The following is a 27,230-nucleotide window of genomic DNA, read 5'->3' as shown; positions in this document are numbered from 1 at the left end:
CAGGGTTAGACCCAGCAGATAGGACTCATGAGCATAGTGGTGGGGAAACAGATATTCAGAAAGAGCTCCTTGTTACTAGTAAGGTCCAGGAGGCGGCTAAGAAACAGATTAATAGGTCCTATAGAAAGCTAAAGAATCCTGTGGTTACTAGAAGGGCCTTAAAGGAGTTGAATGATCAGGAGCTTAGTCTTATAGGAAATGGTAAAAGGAAGGTGCTGCCTTGTGATGAGGAGATGGAGGATTTGCAGCAGCCACGTTTTGTTTGTAAAAAGACCAAATCTAAGTTGGAGGCTATCCAGATTGAGAGGGAAGGAGAGGAGGTGGGGGCCATCCTTAATGGGGCCCCCATGCAATTATGAGAGCCTTGGTGTGGAACTGTCAAGGTGTGGGGAGCCCCTTGACAGTTCCCCATCTGAGGGAGGTGAATAACCTCCTCTCTCCAAACCTGATTTTCTTGAGTGAAACCAAGAATAGGAAATAGATAGTTGATAGGATAGCTAGGTGTCTTAGATTTGATAACAGTGCTGTGGTGGAGGCAATGCACAAGGCTGGTGGCATGGCCTTGATGTGGAAGGAAGACACTCAGGTGGTAGAGGTTTTGCAGACAGCCTTTACCATAGAAGCCAAGATTGAGGACTTGGATCTTAAGTGTACATGGTGGTTTATAGGAGTTTATGCGAGCTGTGATGCAAATATCAGGAAGAATCAATGGAAGGTTCTTCATGAGAGAAGTAGACTGTGGGGAAGCAGATTTTTGATTGCTGGGGATTTCAATGATATTCTTTCTAATGAGGAAAAGTGGGGTGGTCTGGCTAGAGAAGAGAGGAGCTTCAGAGATTTTAAGGAGTTCCTGGACCTCAATAATCTGGTTGACATAGGCTTTGAAGGTCACCCCTGGACTTGGAGTAACCACTGGGATAAAGAGGGAGAGATTAGGCAAAGATTGGACAGATGCTTGGGAAGCATTGAGTGGTACCAGACTTTTGACAAGGCAAGTTGTCAGCACATTGACACTTATGCCTCAGATCATAGTATGTTAAGCTTAAACACTTGTACAGAAGTGGGAAAAAAGAAGATGAGGTTTTACTTTGATAAAAGATGGCTTCAAAGGGAAGAGGTGTACAAGGTAGTGGAAAGAGCTTGGCAAAAGGAGGAAGTTGGATCCCGTATGTTTAAAGTTACTAAAAAGATTATAAACTGTAGGATTGAACTTTTGAAATGGAGAAATACTTTCAAAGCCAATTCCAAAAGTAGGATAGAGGAGATAAAAAAGGAGCTGGAAAGGGTGAAAAACTCTGATTGTGAGAACAGGAAAGGGGTAGTTGCTGAGCTTAAGAATCAGCTTAAAGAAGCCTATACGGAGGAAGAAAACTTCTGGAGTCAAAAAGCCAGATTCAACTGGCTAAGAGAAGGTGACAAGAACACTAAGTACTTCCATGCTCATGTTAAGGGGAGGAGATCTACTAATAGAATCAGAAAGCTGCAGAAGAAAAATGGCTCATGAACTGAGAATGAGGATGAGGTAGTTGCAGAAATTTCAGAATACTTTAAAGATCTCTTCACTAGTGGAGGCAGGAGGGATATGTCAGAGGTCCTGGAGGGTATTTCCCATTCCATAACTCAAGAGATGAATTATAAGCTTACTAAACCAATAGAAGAGGAAGAAATCAGAAAAGCACTTTTTTCTATGCAGCCTGAGAAAGCTCCTGGACAGGATGGAATGTCTCCCCTGTTCTTTCAAAGATTCTGGACCATTGTAAAAGGAGATGTTATTCCTGCTATACTTTCCTTCTTTAATACTGGTCATATGCTTAGATCGGTTAACCACACAGTCATATCCCTTATTCCTAAAATGCTGAATCCTACCTGCCTAAAAAACTTTAGGCCTATTAGCCTGTGCAGTGTGATTTACAAAATTATCTCCAAAATCCTGGCTAATAGGCTAAAGCCTATTCTAGACATTTGCATTAGTAATACACAATCAGCTTTCATTCCTGATAGGCAAATTCTAGACAATGTGATCATAGCTCATGAGTATATGCACTACCTCAAAAATAAAAGGCATGGACTAGATGGATACATGGCTATCAAATTGGACATGGCTAAAGCCTACGACAGGGTTGAGTGGCATTTTTTGCAGGCAGCTATGCAGAAGATGGGTTTCTGTTCACAATGGATCAACTGGATTTCTAAGTGCATGCAAACTGTTACTTATTCTTTCAACTACAGTGGAGAAATCAAAGGATTCATCACACCAGAGAGAGGTATAAGGCAGGGAGATCCTCTGTCTCCCTACCTCTTCTTAATTTGCTCAGAAGGCTTTTCAAGCCTATTGAGGAGAGCAGAAGGAAGAAACGAGATACAGGGGCTGAAAATTAGCAGACAAGGGCCTATCATTTCACATCTTTTCTTTGCAGATGACTCACTGATTTTCTGTAAAGCAAGCACTCAACAGGCCAATGAAATTATGAAGATCCTCAAAACGTATGAAGGGGCATCAGGTCAGCTAGTTAATCTAGATAAGTCAGCTGTTTTCTTCAGCAAAAACATCTCTCAGGATCAAAGGAAGGATGTATGTAGTGCACTAGGTGGAATGAAGGAAATGACACAAGGGAGGTATCTAGGCCTTCCAATGGTGATAACAAGGACAAAAGACCAAGTGTTTGGCTTCATCAGAGAAAACATAAGTAGGAAGCTTCAGTGCTGGAAAAACAAGCTGCTAAGCAGTGCAGGCAAGGAGGTAATGTTGAAGGCTGTCTCCATGGCAATGCCTACTTACGCCATGTCAACTTACGCCATGTCTTGTTTTAAAATGCCAAGGAAACTGTGCAAAGACATCACTGCTTTAATGGCTAACTACTGGTGGGGAGAATCAGATGGGAAAAGCAAGCTACACTGGCTGTCTTGGAAAAAACTGGCTATTGACAGACCTGAAGGAGGATTGGGATTCAAAGATATTGAGGCCTTCAACAAGGCTTTGTTGGGAAAACAGTTTTGGAGGTTACTAACCAAGCCAAATCTTCTTCTCAGCAAAGTTCTTAGAGCTAAGTATTTCCCCAAGGTCTCAATATTCAGGTGTAAAGCTCAAAAAAATGCCTCTTGGATCTGGCAAGGGCTGCTAGGAGTCAGAAGTTTCATAGAAAAAGGCGTAATCAGAAAGATTGGGAATGGAAGAAGCACAAACATCTGGGAGCATAAATGGATCCCAGGAACAACCTCTGGTAAGCCTACTACCCCACGACCTGGTAACAATGCAATGAAAATGGTGCAGGAGCTTATCAGGCATAAAGGTTGGGATAGAAACACCATCTTCAGAACATTTAACCAGAATGATGCAGAGAGGATCTTGAGCATTCCTATAAGCCTAATAGGCAAGGAAGATAGTTATTTCTGGCAACATAATGGGGGAGGCTGTTATTCTGTCAAATCTGGTTACAAGTTCCTCATGAAGGGAAAGGACAGGTCTGAGAAGGCAAAATCAGAAGAAGCAGGCCCAAGCATAGGGGAAGGAAGCCAGCAAATGAGGCAGATGTGGAATACTCTTTGGAAGCTAAACATAAAACACAAGGTTAAACTGTTTATTTGGAAGTGCATTACAGGGGCATTGCCAGTTAGGGAAGCAATTTTTAGAAGGACAGGGATGGGTGACCCGTTTTGTAGAGCCTGTGGGGAGCACCAAGAAACAGTGGAACATCTCCTATTAAGCTGTCCAGGCACCGTAGATATATGGAAGGTGGCTCCAATTCAATAGGATGGAGTTAGAGACCAGCAAGGAGATTTTAAACGATGGTGGTGCAAGATATCAGAGGCAAAGGCAAGACCTGAAGGAACACATCATATTGGACTGACTGCAAACATTTTGTGGCAAGTGTGGAAGGAAAGAAACAAACAACAGTTTGAAGGCCAAAGCAGAAGTCACCCTGTGAGGACAATGTACAAGGCCCAGAAGGAGTGGCTAGAACTAGAGGAACTAAGGAAAACTAAGGACAGAATGAGCACAGGAGAAACAGTTTCTACTCAGACAGTACATCATCAGGGGTTTGAAGATAAGGAGTCCATAGCACTACATGTGGTCTCAACTAGTCGGCAAAGGCAATTGTCAACTGGGATTGGAGTCGTAGCTGAGACCTTTTCGCACACAAGGATTGCAGAATGGGCTCTAAAGGAGAGATCACTTGGAACCAAGCTTCTTGATGATGCAGCAGCAGTCAAACTGGTCTTGTGTAAAGCTTTGGAGCAGAACTGGGACAAAATCAATATTTTGCTCCAGAACAAATAGTTACTAAGACAGCTCAAGAATCCGAGCTCCCTAGACAGTTGTCTAACAACTCTGACTGAGGACATTATTGAATTACAGAGAATGTTTCGTATGTGCTCTTTTGAGCTAGCCAGGGGAAGTATTATATCTAAATGTAAAAGTTTAAGTTCTTATGCATTAGGCATTACTGTGGATGAGGAATGGTATTTTCCTCAGTGCAATTGAGCACTAGTTGTAAAGTCTCTCGAGTCGTTGCTCGCTTTGTACAGTTTCCTTTAGTCAATGAAAATCTTATCGTTTCGTCAAAAAAAAAAAATTTTGAACTAGTAATCCTGGTTTAGATTAGTTAGTGAATTGTAGGTGTTAAATTTTTAGTTAATTATATATATTTTTAACTGGATTCTCTTCTCATTAATTGTTCAGCTCGACAAGTTTTGTTCTATTATATTTTTGTTTGTCATCAATGTCTAATTATTTGATTCCACTATGGCTAATGCCCCTGATCTTTGTTCTTGATATCAATGTGGCTTGGATTGCTGTTTCATGGTTTCAATAGGTAAGAAGCTCAAGGAGAGAAGTAAAACTAGTTGACAAGAATGAGTTGTTGTTGGCAAGCACAGCTGAACACTGCTCTCCTTCTGGCAAAGCATCATCTGATTCATCTCTCATCATGTATCTACTTAGCATGTACACAATAATATCTAAGAACATGTAAAATTGTAGACTATGACTAATGGTATAATGTACAAGTAATTTAGTAGCATTTACATATCAGTTCCATGGTACAAAAGTATTGTGCATACTATTATGTACTTAATTTTTTCATCAACCAACAATTCCATTACACATCCCAATTATAACGATTTCATACATGATTGGGCAACCTCACGAGGCCTCAATTAAGTAGTATCAATAAAAAGGGGGTGAGCTACAATTGCAATAAAAATCTCTACATGCATTTTGTGGGTATTTGAAAATTTCAAAAGGCAAATTTTTGTTCTTAAGACTAAATTGTGTTTTTATTTGCAACTACTTTGTGGTTTTTTTTTATTTGAAATGGTTTTATTTAAATTTTATGATAGATTTCAAGGGCATGTGTTTGTTTCTTTGTTTATTTTTATTTTCAAGTGGTCGGATCCCATTTTTAAGGCCATTTTCTTAAAAAATGTCAAATTTCCTTTTCATGGGTATTGTTTCTTCTAATTGCTTATTTCAGCATATGATGTGTTTTTAGTTAAAGAGCTAAAGTGTAGCAAACATCATTAATGAGAGAAAACAGAGTGCAAATCACCCCAAACCAAATGAGGGGCTTAATTATGCATGTCAAACGGTAGGGTCTGGACTGTATTTGCTTAATCCAGACCTATATTTTCATGATTTAAAAAAAATAAAAGAAGATAGGTATTTCTTAATATGTCATTGAAAATTCAATTCTAAAACTAAAAACCTTTGAATCTAAAGGTAATAGATGTATTTTGACAAAAAAAAAATAAAGATAATAGATGTGAAATTAGTTACCACTAGAATTTTGACCCATGCTATGCACGGGTTATATTTCAAATCAAAATAATATTGTATATATTTATATATTGTGGTACAAAATAATAAATATATATGTATACTAAAAATTTTAAAGAAATATATGCTTAACGTGTTGAAAAAAATTTTATTTATAATGATTTACATGATAGAGGAATTGTTATCGCATTCAAGGAAAAGGTTAGGTTGGATGGTAAGGTGAGAGGAGTTTTCTTTAAAAAAATCAATTTATCAATATTTGACAAAATATATTATGTTATACCCATATATCAAAACTTATAATACAAAAAAATAAATTACAAACAATTTATATTCTTCCATTTTTAGAAAAAAATATTTCTCCTATCTTGTGCCCCTAAAATTATTGACTGCATTTAGATTGGCATTTTTCATAAATTTTAACATATATTTAAAAAAGAATCTCTGTAATATGTGTTTTTAGAGTTCTCAAAATTATTAAAAATCACAATTCCCTCATCTCTTACCCGCCAGCTAGTCATCAGATGTTTCCTACGACTTTCGTGCCTGCTATCATGGCATCACTCTCTCTATTATTTTTTTTGTCATCTCTATCATATCCCTACAATCCCCTTTCTTCTTCTCAACTTTCTCCTCCCATCCTTGTAACCCACATTTCTTCTTCAACCTTTCCCGCCACCTTTCAACACCTCACCATTCACTTCCTTCCCTCCTCCCCCCACACCCAACCTCTCGATTCATATTCCTGTGACCCAATATATTTAGCTTTACCTACAATAATGAAAATATAAAATTGAAAATTGATTACAATGATTGCAATTAGGGAAAAGAGTCCCAATAGTCCTCTAACTATTAGTCAGGTGAACTTTTGACCCTCCAATAATTAAGAGAAAATCTTTGACCCTCAATCTATCGAAAGTGCAAAATATTGGACCTTCTGTCAAATTCACTCGTTAAGATTGACGGAAACTAACACCACATGAAACTTATGCTAAAATATGAAGGGCATTTTAGTCTGTCCAGCAACTTTCTATTTGGTAAAAAGGGATTTCTTTCCCAACGAAAAGCTATAGGAAGAAAATCTCCCTGGCAGCTGAAGCTTTAGTATGATTTAAGCAAAGCTTCTCCGACATAAATTAAGCAATTCCCAATAGTAGGTTACTAAAGCTGCAAGCTTTAGATCTATGAACCTTTCGTGCTCTTCCTTCATTGTCATGTGATTCAAAGTCATAAGAATTTAGACGGAATCACCCCCACTTTTGCAGCAGTTTAGCTAAAACTTCCAAGGAACACCATCGTCACGCTATGTACTAGCTCCATTATTGTTGTTGTGAAGCATTTTCTTTGACATGAATTTCTTTGACATGATAGCAGAAGAGAGGAGCCAGAGATTGAATAGCTTAATTATTTCTTGAATTGACTTTTGGGGTGGGGAGTGAGGAGGAGAAGTTGGGAAGGAGGAGGCGGCCCATGTTGGATTTGGTGAGGAAGGAGTGGAGGGAACATCATGTGGCAATTATGGTGGACTGATGGGGCAGAGGCTAGAGAGAGCTTTTTGGAACCGGTAGATACCAGAAGATCAAAAAACCTTAACTTCAGCCAAAATCAACACCAACCCATCTCAGAAACAGATCCAACCCCTTCACTTGTCGACTCAAATCGCTCAAAATCAACCATTTCCTCTTGGAACCTGTAATTCCCCGGCGGAAGCTTCAAGAGATGTGCACTGGTGATGATGGTCGACGAATTGCAGGAGCTTCCAACCACTTGCGGTGGAGGGAGAGAGAATGGTAGAAGGCAACAATTAAGTTAAACTGATTTTTACTCCTTTTTACTGAGTGGATGACAGCTTGAACTAAAATGCCCTTTGTATTTCGGCATTTATCTCACGTGGTGTTGGTTTTCATTAGTTTTAACAGCTAAACTTGACAGAAGGTTTAACTTTTTGCACTTTCGATAGATCGAGGGTTAAAATTTGACTCTTAATTATTGGGGGGCCAAAAGTTCACCTGGCTAATAGTTAGACGACCAATGGGACTCTTTTTCCTTGCAATTATTAGCATCTAAAAATGGAAATGAAAAACTGATAATATCTATAATATCCTCTACTACAATCTATATATATGTATATTTTAACATAGCAAATTCATATTTACATATGAAGACAGCAATAAGAATACATAAAATAATTAATGATACCAAAAGTTATCCTTAGTGTTTGGGTTTTGCACTCTTATTCAAATCTAATCAGGGTCAAATTTGGGTCAAATATATACAAATTAAGTAGTATTTTAGGGTCGAATGTTTTATATCTTTCTCTTAAACTATAATGTTACTTTTTAAAAATTTTTGGTAGAATTGGTGTTATTATTATCATTAATTTTTTTTTTATCAAAAATGAATATTTCAAAAAAAAAATTCCACGTTAAAAGGCCAGTAGTACTTTATTTTTTATTTAGTGATTTCATAAATGGTACCATTCTTGATTTTTTAAATCCACGACATTATTTTCTTTTTGTTTCTATTTAATTTTGCCCTATTAGGTAGGATTACTAAGTTAAAAGATAAAATATTATCATCTACTTTTTTACTTTTACTAAGCTTGGCAATGTTTTCTCTTTATTTATCCTCCCACTAATAAACTTCAAATCAAATTCCTATATAAGTGGAGCCACTTCTTACTTATTTAAATTAGAAAGGCAAGAAAGCCACTTCTTACTTAGGAAAATATTTTTTGCACTCCATTTTTTATTATTTGCAATCCCACCATTTGTTTTATCATATAGTTTAATTAATAAAAACTATATGATCAAAATGATTATTGAAGTGTGAATAACAAAAATGGGAGTGTAAATAACATTTCCTCTTATTATTTAATAAGAAAGCATGAAAGGATGTTATATTTGTTATCTCTTCTTATGGTTTTATAGAAGTCTTAATTGGATTAGAATCATAAATAACGCAAAGGCAATGGAGAAACGTGATGGGTTGAAGTTCAAATAGGATAACGTGCACATTAACTAACAATTTGAAATGAAATGATTTTAAAAAAATAACCAACAATTTCAAATGTAAAAAGTAGATGTGGAAGTTGAGAGAAATATATTTTATAAATTAAATTAAATGTGAAATGCTAGAAAAATAGAATTGGGAGTGGGAAGATATGTGGAGGCTTGTTGCTAAAAATCCCTTCTCAAATTTATATAGATTTTCTAGAAAACAAAATCAGCATTCAAGAATGTTTTGTGCAAAGTAATTTTATTTGTTTAAAAATTTTCATCTATACTTAACATTTAATCTTGCATGTTTTTAAACCTACTCTTCTTTTTCTCTTTTTCCTTTAAACATATTAATTCAATATAAAAACACGCATGTGTACAATGTTTATGTTTGGATATCTATCCTATTGTTTAATTAGAATTTTACTTACTTAAATTAACCAATGACATTCATTTATAGGGAAAAAAATGTTAGCCATTTCAAGCTAATATAAAAAAAAAGTATCCTTAATTACCAATATATCATAAGACATAGTCACATATATGCATATAAATAGGTCTCGGTAAAGTCTAAATTTGGATTTAGATTTAAATAGAAATCATACAAAACCCAAAATTTGGGTTTAGATTTGGATTTCAATCATAAAGAACCAGATTTACTTAGATAAATAGTAATCTCGCGGGTGTTGGATTTTCGTTAATACTCCACCCATTAACATAGCTATGGTGATTGCCTTAACCCTTTGTTCCCTTTCATCTCATCCATCCATAAGGTGCATTTCATCCTATTCCTATCCATGAAATTTGCCTAAAAATGTATTCTAAAATTTTCTTGGATAACATATGACATGATAAAGGTGGATCTAGGCCTCCCAAATTCCAATTTACCCCCATTTCAAGGTAAATTAGTAATTTTAACTTTTGTTACTCCATTTTTTCACGGCAATTAGCATAAATATTTTGTTACACCAATATTTTTTTTTTGTGAATTACATTTTTTGTTGGGTAAATTACACCACGGACAGACTTGTGAGAAATCTTGTGAGGCCCCTGGGGCTATTATGCGTGATTTGCTTAATTGCCCCTAACCTCCGCCACACAGCTAAGAGCCACACCACCAAAATCCTACCGAACACCAAGAAAAGCCACCAACAAACCATCCTCAATGGTGGCTTCTCTCCCCCACCGCATGGCGTCATCATTGTACTCCTCCTTGAACCCTCTACTAACCCCTTCTCTCCGACTCCTGTCAAACCCACTTCCCGTTTTCTCCTCCTCTATCCCACGGAGCACAGAACCTGTAATCAATTTTTCATTTTTCAGTAGGACTTCTAGCAGTAAAAGTGGTGAAATTTGTGGAACCAAGAGGAATGGAGTTCCCCTATCCTGGGCTTTGGCGACTGATTCTTCGGGCTCCACTGCTGCTGCTGTGTCTACAGAAGAAGGGAAAAAGGATGGGGTTTCATCTCCTGAGGGCAGAGTCGTGCTTCCAACTAACGAATCATCAGAGATACTGCTAAGAATTCGGCATACAGTAAGAAACTGAGATTACACTGGAAAAGATTTTATGGTTTTTGTTAGTTTATTATATGGATATATGCTGATCTGGCATAGTGATTTTTGGGTGAAATAATTAGTAGCTAGAAGCAATTGGATGTTGTCCATTTGATATGATGCGCAAAGGTAATATGCACCAGGTGGTTGAAATTTTCTGTTATTTGGGAATTAATCATATTCTCTGTTGGATTCAAGTTGAATGTCTTGGTGTGACGCGACATGAGTATTGATAAGGGATGAAATTGAAAGTAATTGTACTTCAATTAGGTGACGTTAAAAAATTGAAATCTACTGTATCAATTAAGTGAAATGCGAAGAGATAGTGGGGAACATCTAGACCACTTTTATCTGTAGCAATATGTGGAAAATTAAATGAGATAATGAATTGTATATGTTACAAACAGTTGTACATAGTAGCTAAGGTGGGAAGAAAAGAAATGCAAGAGAAATTTTTTAGAGTTTTTCTTTTTGTCTTGTGGGGTAAAACAAAGTGGGAGAATCCTGGTTTTGGAAATTTTGAATTTTGTCAAGTGTAGGAAAATTATAGAGTTGTTGATTCAAACATATATTTTTTTAATGTGTTGATTTTCCAGTGATTAAATTGACAATGAATTGGTCTTTACACATGTAAATATTCATGTTTTATGACTCATTTGACAGGATATTCGGAGTTTAAAACTGAAACTCTACTAATTTGAAGCATTATAGGCTTTTAAGAGGAGAAATTAATGAAATTAAAGAAGCAAGGGTATTATGAGATGGTCCTTTACTTCTGCGACATCTTCAAGGAATGATAAGAGTACCATCACAGAAATCAGATTCTGCTGCTGGAAATGTGATCTTATTGCAGCATATTGAGGTTGCAGATGATGAATGGAGATTCATCATTCCAGTTTAGTTGGATGGTCCTCTTCCATGGTCAAAGTATAAAGCAATTGTTAGAATGTGATTAATGTGATGCAAGGAAATTTAACGTTCACAAATTATTATTCATGAGTACCGGCGCTGCTGATGTAGTTGTACTTTATTGACTATTTGCATTAGGACTTGTTGTTTCCTTTTTTTAAATTTTTTTTTCAGCCTCAGGATTCATGTTTTGTGTTTGCAGTTTAGTTATTTACTTGGAGGAGAGGGACTCCTTTTTAGATAAGACTTTTAGCTTAGAGTTAGACTTATACGAATTTCTCTTTTCAACATTGTGTTGGATTACTTTCAATTCTTGTTTGGGGTGTCAATGAGAGTTTCCTTTTCTTAAATTCTATCTTAGAATCTTACATTTTGTGCTATCCCAGCCTCCCTGCACTTGGTGTTGTTTTGGTTCACTTATAAATAAATTATGAATTGAATTATGAGTTTCCCTCTTGGGCTTCCACCCGCATCATAAATAGAAAGCTGAATGAAACCCAACAGGCAACTTATTAATACTACCCTAAGAAGCTATTTGTAACAGCATACAAGGGCAATAATTAATAGGGCTAACTAGTGTCATTAGTCAATTTAGCTCAAACATGAAGATCTACATATAAAAAGGTGAAGTATAATTTTTTGCAAATCTATAGGTAGTTTATGATCTATGATGAAGCAACATGAATTTAAGCATAGATTGCAGCATTTATGATTGGTCTTCTTGTGATATACATCCATTTGAAGAAGGCTTTTTTCTTTTGTTTAATTTTGAAATGAATATTAAAGGATGCCAATCTATTGAAAGGACCTTCATTGAGATGGACTCCTAAGAAATCCAGTTAAATATTGAGTATATTTTAAACCTTTTGAGCGTTAACTAACAAATAACCAATTCGTCCTTGTTGAGTAGATGACTTACGCCATCTACTTGACAACAATGGCTAATGACAAAAATAAAACTATGTTGTTATCTTTTAGGACATATATATCATGCAATGTAAGGTACTATGTCAATAATAACTCCAATTTTTTTTCTATTTATTGAATTATCTAAATTGAAATAATTGTGACTTACATTTCTTTTGACATTTTTATTTTGATATTTTAAGCTATTTGATAAAAAATGTCATTAACTTTGGTATAGGTTTATCAAAAGTAATTGAATTATTGTAGTCTAGGTACGAGCGGCATTTGCGAGAAGTTTATAAATTGAACAACGATCAATGTTTTTTCCCTCATGGAACTTGTGACGAACTCCTGTAATAAAATGCGGAAGCAGCTACACTTTGCTTTGAGTGCATTGGAGGTTTTCAATTTTACCAGTGCAACGATTGTTGAGGTTTCATAGGATGCTCGAGAATTTCATTATCACTAAAGCTAACCATTGCTGACTCAAACAGTTGGAACAATGTCTCTTTACTGTTGTCAAAGATTTAGATAAATTAACTCCATTAGAAAATTAGAATCTTTTATCTCTATTTTTTTTGAGTTCCTGATAAATCCTTTAGATATTGAGTCAAAGAAGCTAATCATCCCCAAAGATCTTGGTCAAAGCAGGGATATCCCAAATGTGGATATGTGCCGAAGCCCTGGTAGAGAGAATGCTGTCATATTGGACACCTTATTCTGGAATGGATTTTTGACCATTGCCCTATATTTAGTGTCTATTGGGTGTTTCTCAATTATTATTGTTAGGAAACTAAAATTGTCCCATATTGATATACCAAGGATTGCTAACCATATATAAAGATTTTGGGCCACTCCACACATTACCAATTGGTTTTGAGATGGAAGCCCAAGTTCTTTATCATGGTAACAAAGTCTAGTTACAACAACTCTCCTAATACAAGGGCCTAATGTAGACACTCGGATGAAAGGTTGATGCTATCCCAACTTAGTGCCCGATGTGTGACGAGGGAGATTGTTGAGTTTATCCCACATCGATTGTGGAAGGGGCAGGAAGCCTTCTCACCCCAAAAGCTAGTTCAAGGGGTGAGGCTTTCCCTCACACTTATAACCAATTGATTGTGGAAGAGGCAGGGTGCTATTGGGCCTTCTTACTCCAAAAACTAGCTCAAGGGGTGAGGTTTTCCATCATACTTATAACCAAAGCACCCTGTCCCTTCTACAATTGATGTGTGATAAACTCAACAATCTCCCCCATTACACTCCGGATACTAGGTTGGGACAGCATCAACCTTTCATCTGAGTGTCTACATTGGACCCTAATATTGGGGGAGTTGTCGTAACCGGAATTTGATACCACAATAAAAAACTTGGGCTTCCATCTCAAAACCAATTGGCAATGAGTGGAGTGGCCCAAGATCTTTATACATATGGCTGGCAATCCTTGGTATATCAATGTGGGATAATTTTAGTTTCCTAACAATTATTGTTATTTTTTAAAATGAACAAACTCTTTACAGTACATAGATAAGCAGTGGTGAAAAGGATATCATGAGCATGTGAAGACAAATATTGCAATCATGTAAATGCAAAAAGAGAAAAAAAAAATTAGCAGTAACGATACTTAGTCTGTCAGAAAGGCTAAGCTGGTAGAAGTTTGGAGGTAAATGGGGTGTGGAGACAGCTATTTGGCTTTAAAATATATTATGGAATGTGAAGCTGCTATTGATATAGCTAAAAGTGCACTCATCAAGGTTTTCTTGTGATTGTGATCACTGATGGTTTTTTCTCTTTTTTTTTTTTTAAGAATTGAAAATGGAAGAAACTCAACCCATTCTTGTGTGGCCTATGGGGAACAAGTGGTTTAGAGATGTTCATTTTTCCAGGTATAAGAGCATCAAGGAATATTTTGGTCAAAGGATTCTTGTTTATTTAAACACATAGATAAGCAGTTAAGTTACCTTCATTTGGTCTGTCTTTCAATTGTAGAGAAGGGGAAAAAATGTATAGTTTCTCAATTATTCTGGGCCACCAAAGATGGTGAGCTCATGCAGATATTGACATTAGCTGGGGAGGATTAGAGTGTCTTGGCATGGCTTATGCATTAACTGTGGCAGATCTTCTGTTAGCAAGTGGAAGTTCACTCGGAATGCTTTAGGGATGGGCTTCAGCATCAAGATAGTCCTTTCCCTAATGTTTTACCGAGTGCAACATCAGAGTGCCTCCAGGAGGCAGACTCAGGTGTGTCCGAATTATGCTTGATTCTAGAGCAATGAGAAGGGAACAATTTGTTCTACACTTGAACTCCTGTTGGTATTAACCTGCTGTTAATTCCTCACAACAGTAGAAGCAGCCTACATCTGTCTCATTCGCTTGTCCTATATGTCTATATGACTATACTTCGCGGCTGATTGACCAAATCAAACTGCTCGAAGGCATTAGGCTTTGTCTGCCTCCGGTCCCTTTTAACTAAATTTTGTATTGGGTGACTTTATCACAAAAATAAGCTCAAATATTTCTGTCTTTGGGATGGAGCAGATGAAAGTAGTTTTGCGGACAGACTTTTGATCTGAAGCAGTGTATTTGCAACTATGGTAAAATTTATAAAGAATGAAGATTCCTTAATTCCATGAGTAGATTATTTCCATCTGATAATCCTCTCTTTTATTGCCACGATTTTATGGGAGTCTTGTAGCTTTACAAAATCATGTATGTTTCCCCTTTTTTGGCATTTTCAAACTGCACAAGTGGGAGAAGGAACCACATTGGTTAGGGGAATCTAAGAAATGTAACTGATGTCTCCCTTACAAAGAATTTTCTGGAAAAGCAACTTGGGAGTCATTGCTTTTACAATGTTAGAAAGTGGGAACCCAAACTGCAGTTGATTATTATTTCAGTTAGAGTAGAATTTTGGAGTTCGTATTTCTAACACATATTGCACTTCAGAGATGTGGTACATTGTGATGAAAGATCTGGAAAACCAACTTTCTTGCACAATCCATTTTCAGCAACCTCAATGCTTACAAAAAGCAGGTAGCAGTATGAAATAAAAAAAACAACAATGTGGTGTTTTGTGTATTTTCTTCCTTTCTGAATTTTCATTTTACTCATTCTTAGTTTTGTTTACTTTTCCTTTTATCATTCTATTTATTTCCAAGCGCACTAAGAGTTATAGATATTGAACTGGCAAAAAGAACTTCAATGATACCCTATGACTGAAGAAGAAAGTACAGAACTCTAGCTGCAGAATTTCTGCCTGTTTGAAAAGAACTTCTTTTTGCAGTGTGCACATGTGATGGCTATGGCTGTTCAAAGGCTCTACCCAGATGCAAAAGTGACAATTGGTCCATGGATTGAAAATGGTTTTTACTATGACTTTGATATGGAGCCATTAACTGACAAAGACCTCAAGAAAATCAAGAAGGAAATGGTAAGCAGGCTCATTATTTTGTTTTTTTTCCCTTTCTGTTATATGGGTGTTGTTCACTGTGACAGTGCTGAATAATATTCATTTTCTATACTTTCTGGGTACAGAATTTATTTCTTGAATCATCTGTAGGATCGTATCATTGGGCAAAACTTACCACTAATTAGAGAAGAAGTTAGCCGAGATGAAGCTCAAAGAAGGATACTTGCTGTCAATGAACCTTACAAGATAGAAATCTTGGAAAGCATTAAGGAGGAACCTATCACCATATATCATATTGGTAAAGCCCTTCAAATAATCCAACCAACCCTCTTGCCTGCCCCCTCTCTTCTCCTAGCCCCTTCTCCTCCCCTGGCTTGAGGTTTTTGTCCTCCAACTTTTATCTTCAGTTATATTTTAAACTTATTTGCTTTTCAAACTGTTGGGAATTTTGTTGTCCTCCCGTGGTAAATTTGTCATAGTGCTTGTGTTTTGCAAATCTTGTGGGGTTTTTCTGCATGCCTACACATCACTTGCAGCACTTGTCATCTGAAGTGGCTGTTATTGTATTAGTTATTTGTTATAGAAAGAATATTTAGAATTTTAATGGAACTTCTGCATATGAGTAGAGTTTTGCATTTGTCTCAGTGATACGTACTTTGGTTGGTTCAGAATCTGATAAAATTTTTTGATGAACTAATTTACCCGGAAACTTGGTATTTGGTCCAAGGCTCTGCTAGGTTGTAATGCTGTGAAGTGTTATAGCTTCGACTTTGTGTCTGATTATTTATATACCTTTGGAGAGAGGGTAGAGATAAGAAAAGGAGAGAATGAAGTGAAGAAGTATTGCAATGTCCATACCAGAATTTGATTTAACTGTGCTATGCTTGAGCTTAGTTGGACACTGTAAGTGGGTTGTAAAAAAGAATTATTATCTCTGATATTTGAAAGGAAATTGAAAAGGAAATAGATCCAGTCAAAGCACACCCAATTTTTGAAAAGTAAGGGTTTCCTTTAGGTTAATCCCGCATAGTGTTCTTGTTGAAAATAGGTCCTATTAAGAAAATACAAACCATGTGAAATCAGTAGGATTTGATGAAGCTTGTAGGACTTTCTGGTTATAGGGTCGTGTATTCTAGGTGGGGTAGCTGCTGCAGAACTTCAAACTATTAAAGACAAAAGAAATTTGAAATACAGTTGTTAATTATAGCATTTGAAGATAATTGATTCGTTTTAGTGGCCAGAAATACTTGGCACATCAGTGTGGTGTTTTTAATGAGCTGCTCTGAAGTTCTTCTGTAATTGTAAGACAGGAGGAATGAGTTATTATGATGTCTACATAATCTGCTGGATGTACTAATCTGCACACTGACCTCGTCCTTATAAACCTATGCTCTTTTCATTTGTTTATTTTCATACTCACTGCTCGCTGTCTTTATACCAGGCAATGAATGGTGGGATCTTTGTGCTGGGCCTCATGTTGAATCTACAGGAAATATTAGAAGGAAAGCTGTTCAACTTGAATCAGTTGCTGGTGCCTACTGGAGAGGAGACACAAATAAGCCAATGCTACAAAGGATCTATGGTACAGCATGGGAAGATGAAGAACAATTGAAAGCATACCTTCATTTTAAAGAAGAAGCAAAACGCCGGGATCACCGGCGGATTGGACAAGATCTTGATCTGTTCTCTATACAGGTATAGGTAGGACAAGTTATACATGTCCGTGTAGTTTGAGCTAGTTGGTTCCTCATGCTATCCTTACTTGTGAAGTATCTTGATTGCTGCATTTACCATGGATCATAAAGCATAAATTTGTCAATTTAAAAACTCCAGGATGAAGCGGGTGGAGGGTTAGTGTTTTGGCATCCCAAGGGTGCTGTTGTAAGGCATATTATAGAAGATGCGTGGAAGAAGATTCATATTCAACGTGGTTATGATCTACTTTACACTCCACATGTGGCGAAGGCAAATCTATGGAAGATCAGTGGTCATCTGGATTTCTACAAAGAAAATATGTTTGATCAGATGGAGATTGAGGAAGAACTTTATCAGCTTCGGCCAATGAATTGCCCTTACCATATACTTGTTTACAAAAGGAAGTTACACTCATACAGGGATTTTCCAATCAGGGTTGCAGAGCTTGGAACGGTATATAGATATGAATTATCTGGTAGCTTGCATGGCCTGTTCCGTGTGAGAGGTTTTACCCAGGTGCAGTTCCTTTGCCTACAGACATCAACTATTTAAATGATTGGCCTTTGTTATGGGTTCACCAATGTAGCTAAATTCCTGACAGTCTCATGCCTTTTACTTGAATTGCATGAAGAACCAGAGGGTCAATTGCAGATGTTGTGACAGTTTCCTCAGCAAACGAGATCATACACAATAAGAGGGTGCTTTTGATGTTTATGCCTAAGCATAATGGAGACAATTAATATGATTTTTGTGGTCTCTAATTTTTCACTTAGATTTTAGTCATCCATGCTTTCTTATGAATGCAATAAAAGAGATATCAATGTAGTTCAAAACCAAAATTAAGTTGAACTGAGAAAAATTAAGTTGTAATCTTTATGGGTGGGATCACACCTTCTATCAAAAAGAGTATGATCCATTACCTAAAAGCTATGCTTTCTTGTGAGAAGTGTAAATGCTGGCAGAATGCTTCCTCTAATGTGAGGTAGATTTATACTTGATGGGGACTACAGTACTTGTGATCTTTGACTCGCATAATTGTTATGCACTTTTTCTTAGATGCATGTTCATTGTAATGCAATTTTTTCTAGATGCAACATGTTGCTCACTATATTGGTATTGCTTTGGTTGTAAACTTTCCAGGATGATGCACACATATTTTGTTTAGAACATCAAATAAAAGATGAAATTAGGGGTGTACTGGATCTTACAGAGGAAATATTGCTGCAATTTGGTTTTGATAAGTACGAAGTAAACCTTTCCACAAGGCCAGATAAAGCTGTGGGAAACGATGATATATGGGTGAAAGCAACCTCTGCCTTGAAGGATGCTTTAAATGATAAAAGATGGAGCTATCAGATTGACGAAGGTGGTGGTGCTTTCTATGGTCCAAAGATTGATCTCAAAATTGAGGATGCTCTTGGAAGGAAGTGGCAATGCTCAACCATACAGGTAAAGATTGCTAATGTGATTTTCAAAACAATTTGAAATATTTCAACGTGCATGTCCATGTTTATCTGCATCTTTTGCTTCTTTCTTCAGGATCCTTGTCCTTCCATGCACTGAAGAACTGAAAAAGAATGTACTTGGTCCAGTATGCCTACACATCTTTGATACTGTTTTGAAAACATTTTCACATTTCACTTGGGTCATGGTTGAATCAGTATCGATGAATGGAGTAGAAAAGATATCTTTAAGCATGTATGAAACTGTAACCTACTTGTGGCATTATGCATCAATCATTATATAAAGTGGAGTAAATTCAAGTTTTGAATTAAGAAAGTAGAGTGAAGGGTTTAGTTCCGTAAAGCAACTACGATTTTGAGATAAACTGCATTGGGGATGAGGTCATTCCAACTGAAAGAGAAGTAAGAAATGAATCGTTAACTTCCTTTACTCGTCTTTAATGTTGGCCTACAGGTGGATTTTAATTTACCCCAGCGTTTTGACATTACCTATGTTGATTCGGACCAAGAGAAGAAGCAGCCCCTCATGATTCATCGTGCAGTTCTGGGATCCTTGGAGCGGTTTTTTGGAGTTCTCATAGAGCATTATGCTGGTGATTTCCCCTTGTGGCTTTCTCCTACCCAAGCTCGGATATTACCAGTCACAGATGCACAGGTATTTGCCACTTTATATTGTCCCAGATATATTGGGGGCTTAGTTGCAAGGCTAGGTGAGAATTAAACGGTTTGTTTGCATTGGGGAAGCTAGCCTATAGTCAAACCTTGCTTTAATATGTATTCTTTTCTCATTTGTTGCTGAGAAGAAGGGTAAGGAAACTAAGTCAAAAGGAATTAGGGATGGATATTTGACTTCTGTTAAACTGCTTAATCTTAATTGGTTGCGCAAAATTGTATAGAAAACTTATAGTGTCAATCTTGGATTTTGGAATTTTCATGAATTTGTGATTGCACTCTTGTTTCCAGCTTGAATACTGCAACGAGATATGGAGGAGATTGAAAGCTAACGGTCTTCGGACTGAAATCTGCAGTGGGGAGCGTTTGCCTAAGCTTATTAGAAATGCAGAGAAGCAGAAAATCCCATTGATGGCTGTTGTTGGCCCCAAAGAGGCAGAAACACAAACTGTAACTGTTAGGTCTAGGCATGGCGGGGAGTTGGGGACTATGCCAATTGATGAATTTATCACCCGAATCAAGTGTGCAGTTGAGAGCAGAACATTCCTTTGAACTTAGGTTGTCCTCTAACGACATGCTACAAGCTTAATAGGTAATTTTTTTGAGTATCAAAAATATATACATTCTGTAGATCGATTTGTAGTTCTTACTTCACTGTGTAAAGTGGCACTATCAAGAACATTTGATATTAGTTAATACAAAAACATAAGAGTTAATTAACTCTTTTAACTGGAGCATTTGCTTGAGCATTCAATATCCGTTTGAATTTGGGTTTGAAATTTAAGTATAATGGCATCTTTTCTCTAAACAAGGGTGAGTGGAAGAAGGTAAATCTTCTCTTACTTGCATGTCTCACTGGAAATCCATCAGAGTAGGACGCATTATCTTTCAAGAAATATGGGTTAAAAACAAAAAAGTCTTCTTGTGTATACCTAATATATAGAGAAGTCCTCCGTGATTTCAAAACATACAAAACGACACTTCATGTTTTAAACTAAATTGTAAACTAACAAAATTCGTTAAACTTAATGAAAATGACGGTCTCGACTGTTAATTTTACCGGATTCCGTTAAGTTTACCGTTAATTTTATCAGATTTCGTTAAGTTTACCGAATTCTGTTAAGTTTAACGAATTTTGTTAGTTTATAATTTGGTCCAAAATATGAGGTGTCGTTTCGTATGTTTTGAAATCACGGGAGGCTTTTTTGTATATTAAATATATCACAAGGACTTTTTTATTTTTAACCCCAAGAAATATTTGTTCGAATTCGCCTTTGCATTTACAGACCAATATCTGTTTAATATTATTTTGTGTACTGCTTTTCATTACAATCTGCAACACTATAAAGAGAAGGGCAAATTATCCAATTGGCCCTTAAACTCTTTGTCTAAATAAAAATAAGCCATTCATCTATTTTTTGCTGATTTTAAACCCTTGAACTTGTAAAATTAGGTACCCGTGACCCTTTTAGCCAGTTTCCCCGGTTTTGCAACCGAAAAGCCAATTCACACGAATGCTAGTGTACTTCTTCAAAGGACATTTTTGTCCGCATCTTTTAAGCAAAAAAGAACGACTCCTCCTTCTTCCCTCAACAAGAATGGATGTAACCCACCTCGTTTAAATCTGAGCCAGCATATATAGATTTAGATAAAAGTCATAGTAGCTGGTAATAGAATATTGTCAACCCCAAAGATCTAATGCTACCTGCACAACTAGTAAACTTAAACGAGGAAACTCGTTATGGTTCATAACATCTTCTTATTTTGAGTAGTAGTAAATAAAAGCTCACTCGAGGAAAAGGCTTTATTTTTTTTTTTAAGTCTCAAGAAGATTAGTGTCATTAGCTCTCCAACCCAGCGCCCCTATTTAGCATTTCCTTGTACCTTAAAATCAAATCCAACCTTTGCAATTTCAAATGCTGTCTGAAACGATTTATGAAGGCATCCGCTTTCTTGTCCACATGCTCCTCCTCCCCAAATGTCAACGTTTCAGTTTCACTCGAAGACCTCCCATCTCTCTCCCTCATCGTCGCCGGCCGCCGCCGATCTACCTCCTCCCGGTCCTCCGGTACTGCCACTGCCGATCTACCTCCTTCTTCATCCTTCTAGCAGGGCTACCATTCGCCCCCAAATCCTCCACCCGCATCTCCAACTTGCTCTTCATCATGTGATCATCATGATGATGACTCTCCAGCAAAGCTTCTTCCTCCGCAACGTTGTTTTGCTTTTGCTCTTCACGTGGGTCGGATTTCTGGGTCACGGCACGAAATGGGTCAGGCTGCTCGGAGACGTAGGAAGAGAAGTTAAAGGACTTGACCCAGTCGAGAAATGAGGGGGCTCGGACGAGCTGCAGTCTGGTTGGGAGGTGAGTTGGCGGCGGGGTCTAGTTTGTTGTGGGATTTTAGGCGTGGGTTAGGTTAAGTTAGGTGGAGGGAAGAAAGAGGAGTTGTTTCTTTTTGCTTAGAAAATGCAGACAAAAATGCCCTTTGAAAAGCACATTGACATTCGTGTGAATTAGCCTTCCGGTTGCAAAACCGGAGAAACTGGCTAAAAGGGTCACGGGTGCCCAATTTTACAAGTTCGAGGGCTTAAAGTCAGCAAAAAATAGATAAAGGACTTATTTTTACTTAGACAAAGAGTTCAAGGGTCAATTGGATAATTTGCCCTAAAGAGAATAGTCTTAGGGTACACACCTTTTACCTACACCTTTTACCTACTCTTATTCTCATGACAATTTCTCTGAAACTAGTAAAGTTTACCATTTCAAGTTATATTTTATCACGCCAAGAATTATGCTACATGATCAAATTATATTTTAGCCATCCTAATAGATCATCCCCCTGATTTCCTTTCTCTGTGGTCCATATCAATTCATGGTCTAAAGGACGTGGACATTGAATATCTTTACCGGAAACAAAAGAAGGCATTCCCATTATTTCCTCTAAATACAAGAATGCATCACATATATTCTAACCATTATTCACAAAATCAATATAAAAGAAATTAAGTCAATAATACGAAAAAACAAACATAAACTCTCCCAATATATATAATACATATCAAAACTAGAACTAGCTACCAAAAGCATGTGAAGAAATAACTAAATAACAAGTCCAAGAGTCAAGGTAGACATCAATACGAACGTCAGCTACACTGCCTGCTGTATCCTGGCCCCATAGCCATTAGCTCCATTTACACCGTCGGAGTTGTGAGGGTATTTATTGGTTGAGCCACCACCTACCCTTTTTCTCCTCAAGACAATAAACCATGTGAAAGCTTCTAGGAAAGCTGCCATGGCTCCAATTCCTATAATTATACCAATGTATGCATGCTTCCATTTCTTTTCAGGGTTCAAGATGTCAAACCCTTTAAAAATGTTTACAATGCTGAGAGTAATGACGGCGTAGCCAACGGCATAGTGGTAGATGTTCCAATAAAATCTGTATTTGTGATCTGGCTTTGGCCTCAATAGCAAGGCGAATACCTACAAGAACATAGCCAACAAAACTAATTAAAGAAAGAAGAAAAAAAAAGGAAAAGAAGAGATATGTAGCACCTTGCAGCGTAGTTATCTTTATTAATGAATAATTGATAATAAAATCTTTGAGTATATACTCAATTCCTACATTGTACCTACAGGGAAGCCTCTCTTTTCTCCTACTAATTTGTAAAGGAAGTTGTTTAATTTCAGAAACTGGCTAAGGTACTCTGTAATGAAGCCAAATTCCAAAGCTATAAACCAAAAAAAAAAAAGGTGAATAATTCTAAAAAAAAAAGGTTCTCTTTTAGCGCTAAGTATTCGATCAATCTATTCATCTACTAACAGCATAATTTTTTGTTTTTGGAAGTTTATCCGGTATGTACGAAATATAACCCCCCCCCCCTTCCAAACAAAAAAAAAAAGTCTCCCTTTGGATCGTAGATTTTTAGAGTGTTGCTGGAATAGTTTTAATGTAACGCCATCTTGAAATGAGTATAAGTGAGATAAAAAGTGTCACAAGATTTCTGAGAACACCTATCTAAAGAAAGAATAGGTACCTGAACTGTTGCGAGGCAGACCATAGTAATACCAATGGCCTTATGGGTGTCTTGTGAAACTCCAGATTCATCGCCAAGTTTGAGACCTGTTCCCAATCCAGAAACACCAACGATGTATGCAGAAGTTTGGCAAGCAACATGCAAGTAAAACCAGGCTGGAGTAGCTGACTTGAACACCTTCAAGTACCTTGCTATCACAGCACCAAGCGGCATCAAAATTCCCCAACTCACTACATTCAACACTCCATGAACCTGCAGCGTAAGAATTTCCAATTCATTAATCACAACCCCGATATGAAATCCATGAATCAGTGGATAATTAGTTGCTTCTAGATTGTTCAATTTAATTAAACAGATCCGAGGCCTCTCCAATTGAGGTTCCGTCTAGTTGTGTAAACTGGTATAATTTTGGTGTAAACTAATATATTTTTGGTATAATCGTTAGTTTACACCAACTCAGCTATAATTCACGTTTACACCGGAATGGTATCAGTTGCATAATTAAACTAGAATTAGAGAGGTCCCATTTCCCGATTAAACTAGTAGGAAACGCGACAAGTTGCATATAGCCACATTAGAGGACCATGAATCTAGATTCTCATAAATACTCTGAATTGATATGTCTGGATATAATTATTAACACCCCTACATTTATTAATAGCACGCCTAACCCTATGACTTTTTTAACATTTATTTTGGATAAATTATCACAAAACGAAGCGATTGTAAATGCAACGAAACAGCTGACGTTATTTTGTTTAATTCATGTATTCCAAAGTCAATAAAAGTGTCAATAGAAATTCCCTTTCATGTTCTGTGAAAAAGATGCAATAGAAATTCATCGAACATATTCTATCTTCTAATCCTAGCTATAGTATAGATCTAGGACTTAAAATATTCTGGAAGCAACCCATAATTTGAATTTTTCTACCTAACTACTTTTCGATATAAAATTACCAACCACTACCAGCAGACAAGTCAAACCTATTCTGGATTCCGAAGTCGTAACTATAAGCTTATTTCCTCAGCCCTTTTTCCCCCCACTAATGTTCCAATACTGGTGTATTTGCCACCAACCCTCCATCGAACCGGTCAAAGTTTGAAAATGATTTTTTCTTTACCCACACCCTTTCCATGAACACATGCTGTTTACCATTGCGTGTGAAACAAAATATGAAGGAATCTTTCCTACTCTTGTAGTCTAGTCTAACATTTTCCATACGATTTTTCCTTAGTTACCTTTTTTTTTTTGGTGAAAAGGGGCTACAAATAAAATAATTCTAATCAAATGGGAAAGGAAACCTAACTAAGCTATACACGGAATTTGGGTAAGAGGGAATTATTTACATCAGATGATCACCCTAATGAGAAAGAGAAAGCCGAAGTTGATTGAATTTGAATTGGGATCTGAACCTTTCCAGTAGAGGATTTGTCCTATTTCATCCAACTGTATAAATTGACACAATTTGATAATAAACTAATATGTTTTTAGTGTAATTATGAGTTTTACACAAATTCAATTATAATTCATGTTTACACTAAAATTGTACTAGTTTATACCAAAATTCCATCAGCTTACGCAACTAGACAGAATTGAACTAGAAAGGCTCCGTTTTCAATTGAACCTTATAAGAGATTACAAGAAGAAGACGCGTATGAAATTATTAATTAGACAACTGCACAACTGCAAACTCCAAATGCTGATGTGGGGTTTGAACTTGCTGCCGTTGACCAGTTGGTTAATTGGTGTATTACTTGAGCAAAATTTGACTTTTCAAACCAAATTTAGTTCACTACTTTTAGACTAATTATTGAACATAACCCAAAAAAAAAGAAAGAAAGCAACATCTAAGGGAAATATTTATTCTAATAGAAACTATTTTTCTTTTTTTTTTCTTAGATTAGGATTGATGTCAATTCCTAGAATCAAAATCCAAATTCTGTACCATTTTCTTAATAATAACAAATTATAACACAATGCATGTAATTGCTTTCTTACGATCTCGTTTTAACGTTTCAGGCTGCGCACATCCTTAATCATGAAAAGAAGAAGCTTTTAGTTTACTTACGTTTCTTTTCCGTTGCTGAGAACCAGCAGCTCCACCGTCACCGGAAACTTGGCCGGTGACAAAATCGACGTTTCCGGTAGACTTCAGGTTATCACCCGCGGAGTGCTGTTGAGGAGTATTTCCACTAACCGGTCCACTTTGCCACACCTGATTAAAACTGGTGCGGCCGGCGGGAAGTTGTAAGGTCGCAAAAATGATCATTTCATTATTATTGTTAATAAACTCCCCTGAAGATTTCGGCACCCCAAAGCTCAAAGTCCCCTCTGCCAACTGTGTGTTGTAGCCCGCCACCGGCGACGTATACACGTGGAAGTTTCCGGTGGAGTTGCGAAATCCAACCAAACACTGAGCTCCGCTCATCCCGGAACCGGTGGGATTGAGAGCCCACGCAACCCAGTTGGAGGCAGTCACTCCAGTGTGCCGGTATGCGATGTCGACGGTGTGGTTGGAGGGATGGTAGTTCCAGTGCAAGAAAGAGTTAAGCACGGGGAGGGGTATGCATGTGGCAAAAATGTTGTTGGTGTTGAACTTGTAAGATGAGCAATTTTGTTGAGCAGAAGTTTTTGTCAAAGAAATTAAAGATATCAAGATCGAAAGAATTGCAAACGTTCTCGACCTCTTTTCCATTTTCATTGATCAATGAGCAACTACTTGATAAGGGCTGGAAAAACTGGAAGAACTCTGAAAGTGCTAAAAAATATTGAGATGCGTTTCCCGACAGAGTTTTCCGTGAACTCACTATGCCTAGCCCGCGTTGGTGCTACAATATTGGTATTTTGGTACGGGGCTAAAGAAAAGTGCCAATTGATCAATGAGAATCAAATCAAGGGGTTTATACAGGTTTTTATAGATTTTTGAGAAGATGGAAGAGAAAAACTTGTGTAGAATTTCGAAGTTAGAAGGTTTGTGGTGGTTGTCCCGTTGACTGCTTCTTTGTGGAATCTTGGCTACAAATGTACGTCGCCATTATAATTTAATTGGACGTGAAAAAAGTAGAATGGAAACAGAAAAATGCTGTCGATGAATGGAACTAACCAGGAAAGAGAAAAAAGGAGGAGGTTTATAGTTTTTTTATGGAAATGGTCTTATTAAAAGTCATACTTTCCAACTTTTGAAAGCTTGGTTTCAGTGCTTCATAGTTCACAAAGTCTCAAGGTTGTCAACAACTCTTTTGGTTTCACACCAAGAGTCGTGTATCTAGATTATTACATGTGTATTAGGTCATCAAGGGGTAACTATAACAGTAAATTAAGAAATAGCAAATGGAAGTGCTTAATCAAATAATCAAATGTGATAAAAAAAAAAAAAAAAGCTTTCTTGTTAAACGTTTCAAAAGTTAAAAAAAAAACTTTCATGTTAAACTTTTCAAAGGGTTAAAAAAAAAATTGCACAACCATGGTGAATGAATATTTTGGGACAAAGGTGGTTAGGAATTGGGATTAGGGATGTCAATTAGTAAAAGTACTAAGGTTGTGGTTACTTACCACGTCTTTGGGTTTATTGAAAGATATGTAGCGTTAAATGAATTTAGATTATAATCTTTACTGTAAAAGTTTTCTTTTTTTTTTAATCTTTAGGGTTAAAGTCTTGCTTGTTTTGATCAAAGTTTTTCTTCTCTTTTTTTGGTTTTCTAAAAGTTTACCTAGTCATACTTTTTCTGACTTGTGTCCAAACCAAATTTCTTTTCCAAAACATATATAGCTCTATATACAACATTATTCAACTATGAGAATTGTAAAA

General features: G+C 36.8%; 3 protein-coding genes across 4 annotated transcripts; 2 read left to right on the top strand and 1 right to left on the bottom strand.

The window, feature by feature from the left end:
- The first annotated feature begins 538 nt into the window (after positions 1-538).
- LOC140006956 (uncharacterized) lies at positions 539-1,504 on the top strand. Its single transcript, XM_072049631.1, has one exon. It carries the CDS (start codon positions 539-541, stop codon positions 1,502-1,504), a length of 966 nt encoding a protein of 321 aa, XP_071905732.1.
- Positions 1,505-9,832: 8,328 nt separating this feature from the next.
- Positions 9,833-20,120, top strand: LOC113688338 (threonine--tRNA ligase, chloroplastic/mitochondrial 2). Of its 2 annotated transcripts, none has more exons than XM_027206141.2 (8): positions 9,833-10,309; positions 15,428-15,574; positions 15,704-15,851; positions 16,995-17,248; positions 17,387-17,764; positions 18,389-18,697; positions 19,166-19,366; positions 19,675-20,120. In XM_027206141.2, exons 1-8 carry the CDS (start codon positions 9,941-9,943, stop codon positions 19,933-19,935), a joined length of 2,067 nt encoding a protein of 688 aa, XP_027061942.1. In that variant the 5' UTR covers positions 9,833-9,940; the 3' UTR covers positions 19,936-20,120. The 2 variants fall into 2 exon arrangements, with proteins under 2 accessions (XP_027061942.1, XP_027061943.1); XM_027206142.2 differs by lacking the exon at positions 9,833-10,309 and adding an exon at positions 14,076-15,177.
- A 2,166-nt stretch (positions 20,121-22,286) lies between these two features.
- LOC113688571 (cytochrome b561 and DOMON domain-containing protein At5g47530-like) lies at positions 22,287-26,303 on the bottom strand. Its single transcript, XM_027206432.2, has 3 exons — positions 25,491-26,303; positions 23,422-23,673; positions 22,287-22,867 (listed from the first exon to the last, which is right to left on the bottom strand). Exons 1-3 carry the CDS (start codon positions 26,121-26,123, stop codon positions 22,532-22,534), a joined length of 1,221 nt encoding a protein of 406 aa, XP_027062233.2. The 5' UTR covers positions 26,124-26,303; the 3' UTR covers positions 22,287-22,531.
- Between the last annotated feature and the right edge of the window lie 927 nt (positions 26,304-27,230).

Source organism: Coffea arabica, chromosome 5e, assembly GCF_036785885.1.
Source record: "Coffea arabica cultivar ET-39 chromosome 5e, Coffea Arabica ET-39 HiFi, whole genome shotgun sequence".
NCBI classification, from domain to species: domain Eukaryota; kingdom Viridiplantae; phylum Streptophyta; class Magnoliopsida; order Gentianales; family Rubiaceae; genus Coffea; species Coffea arabica.
The sequence above is the reverse complement of the archived record's forward strand: the minus strand, read 5'-3'. Positions and strand labels throughout refer to the sequence as shown.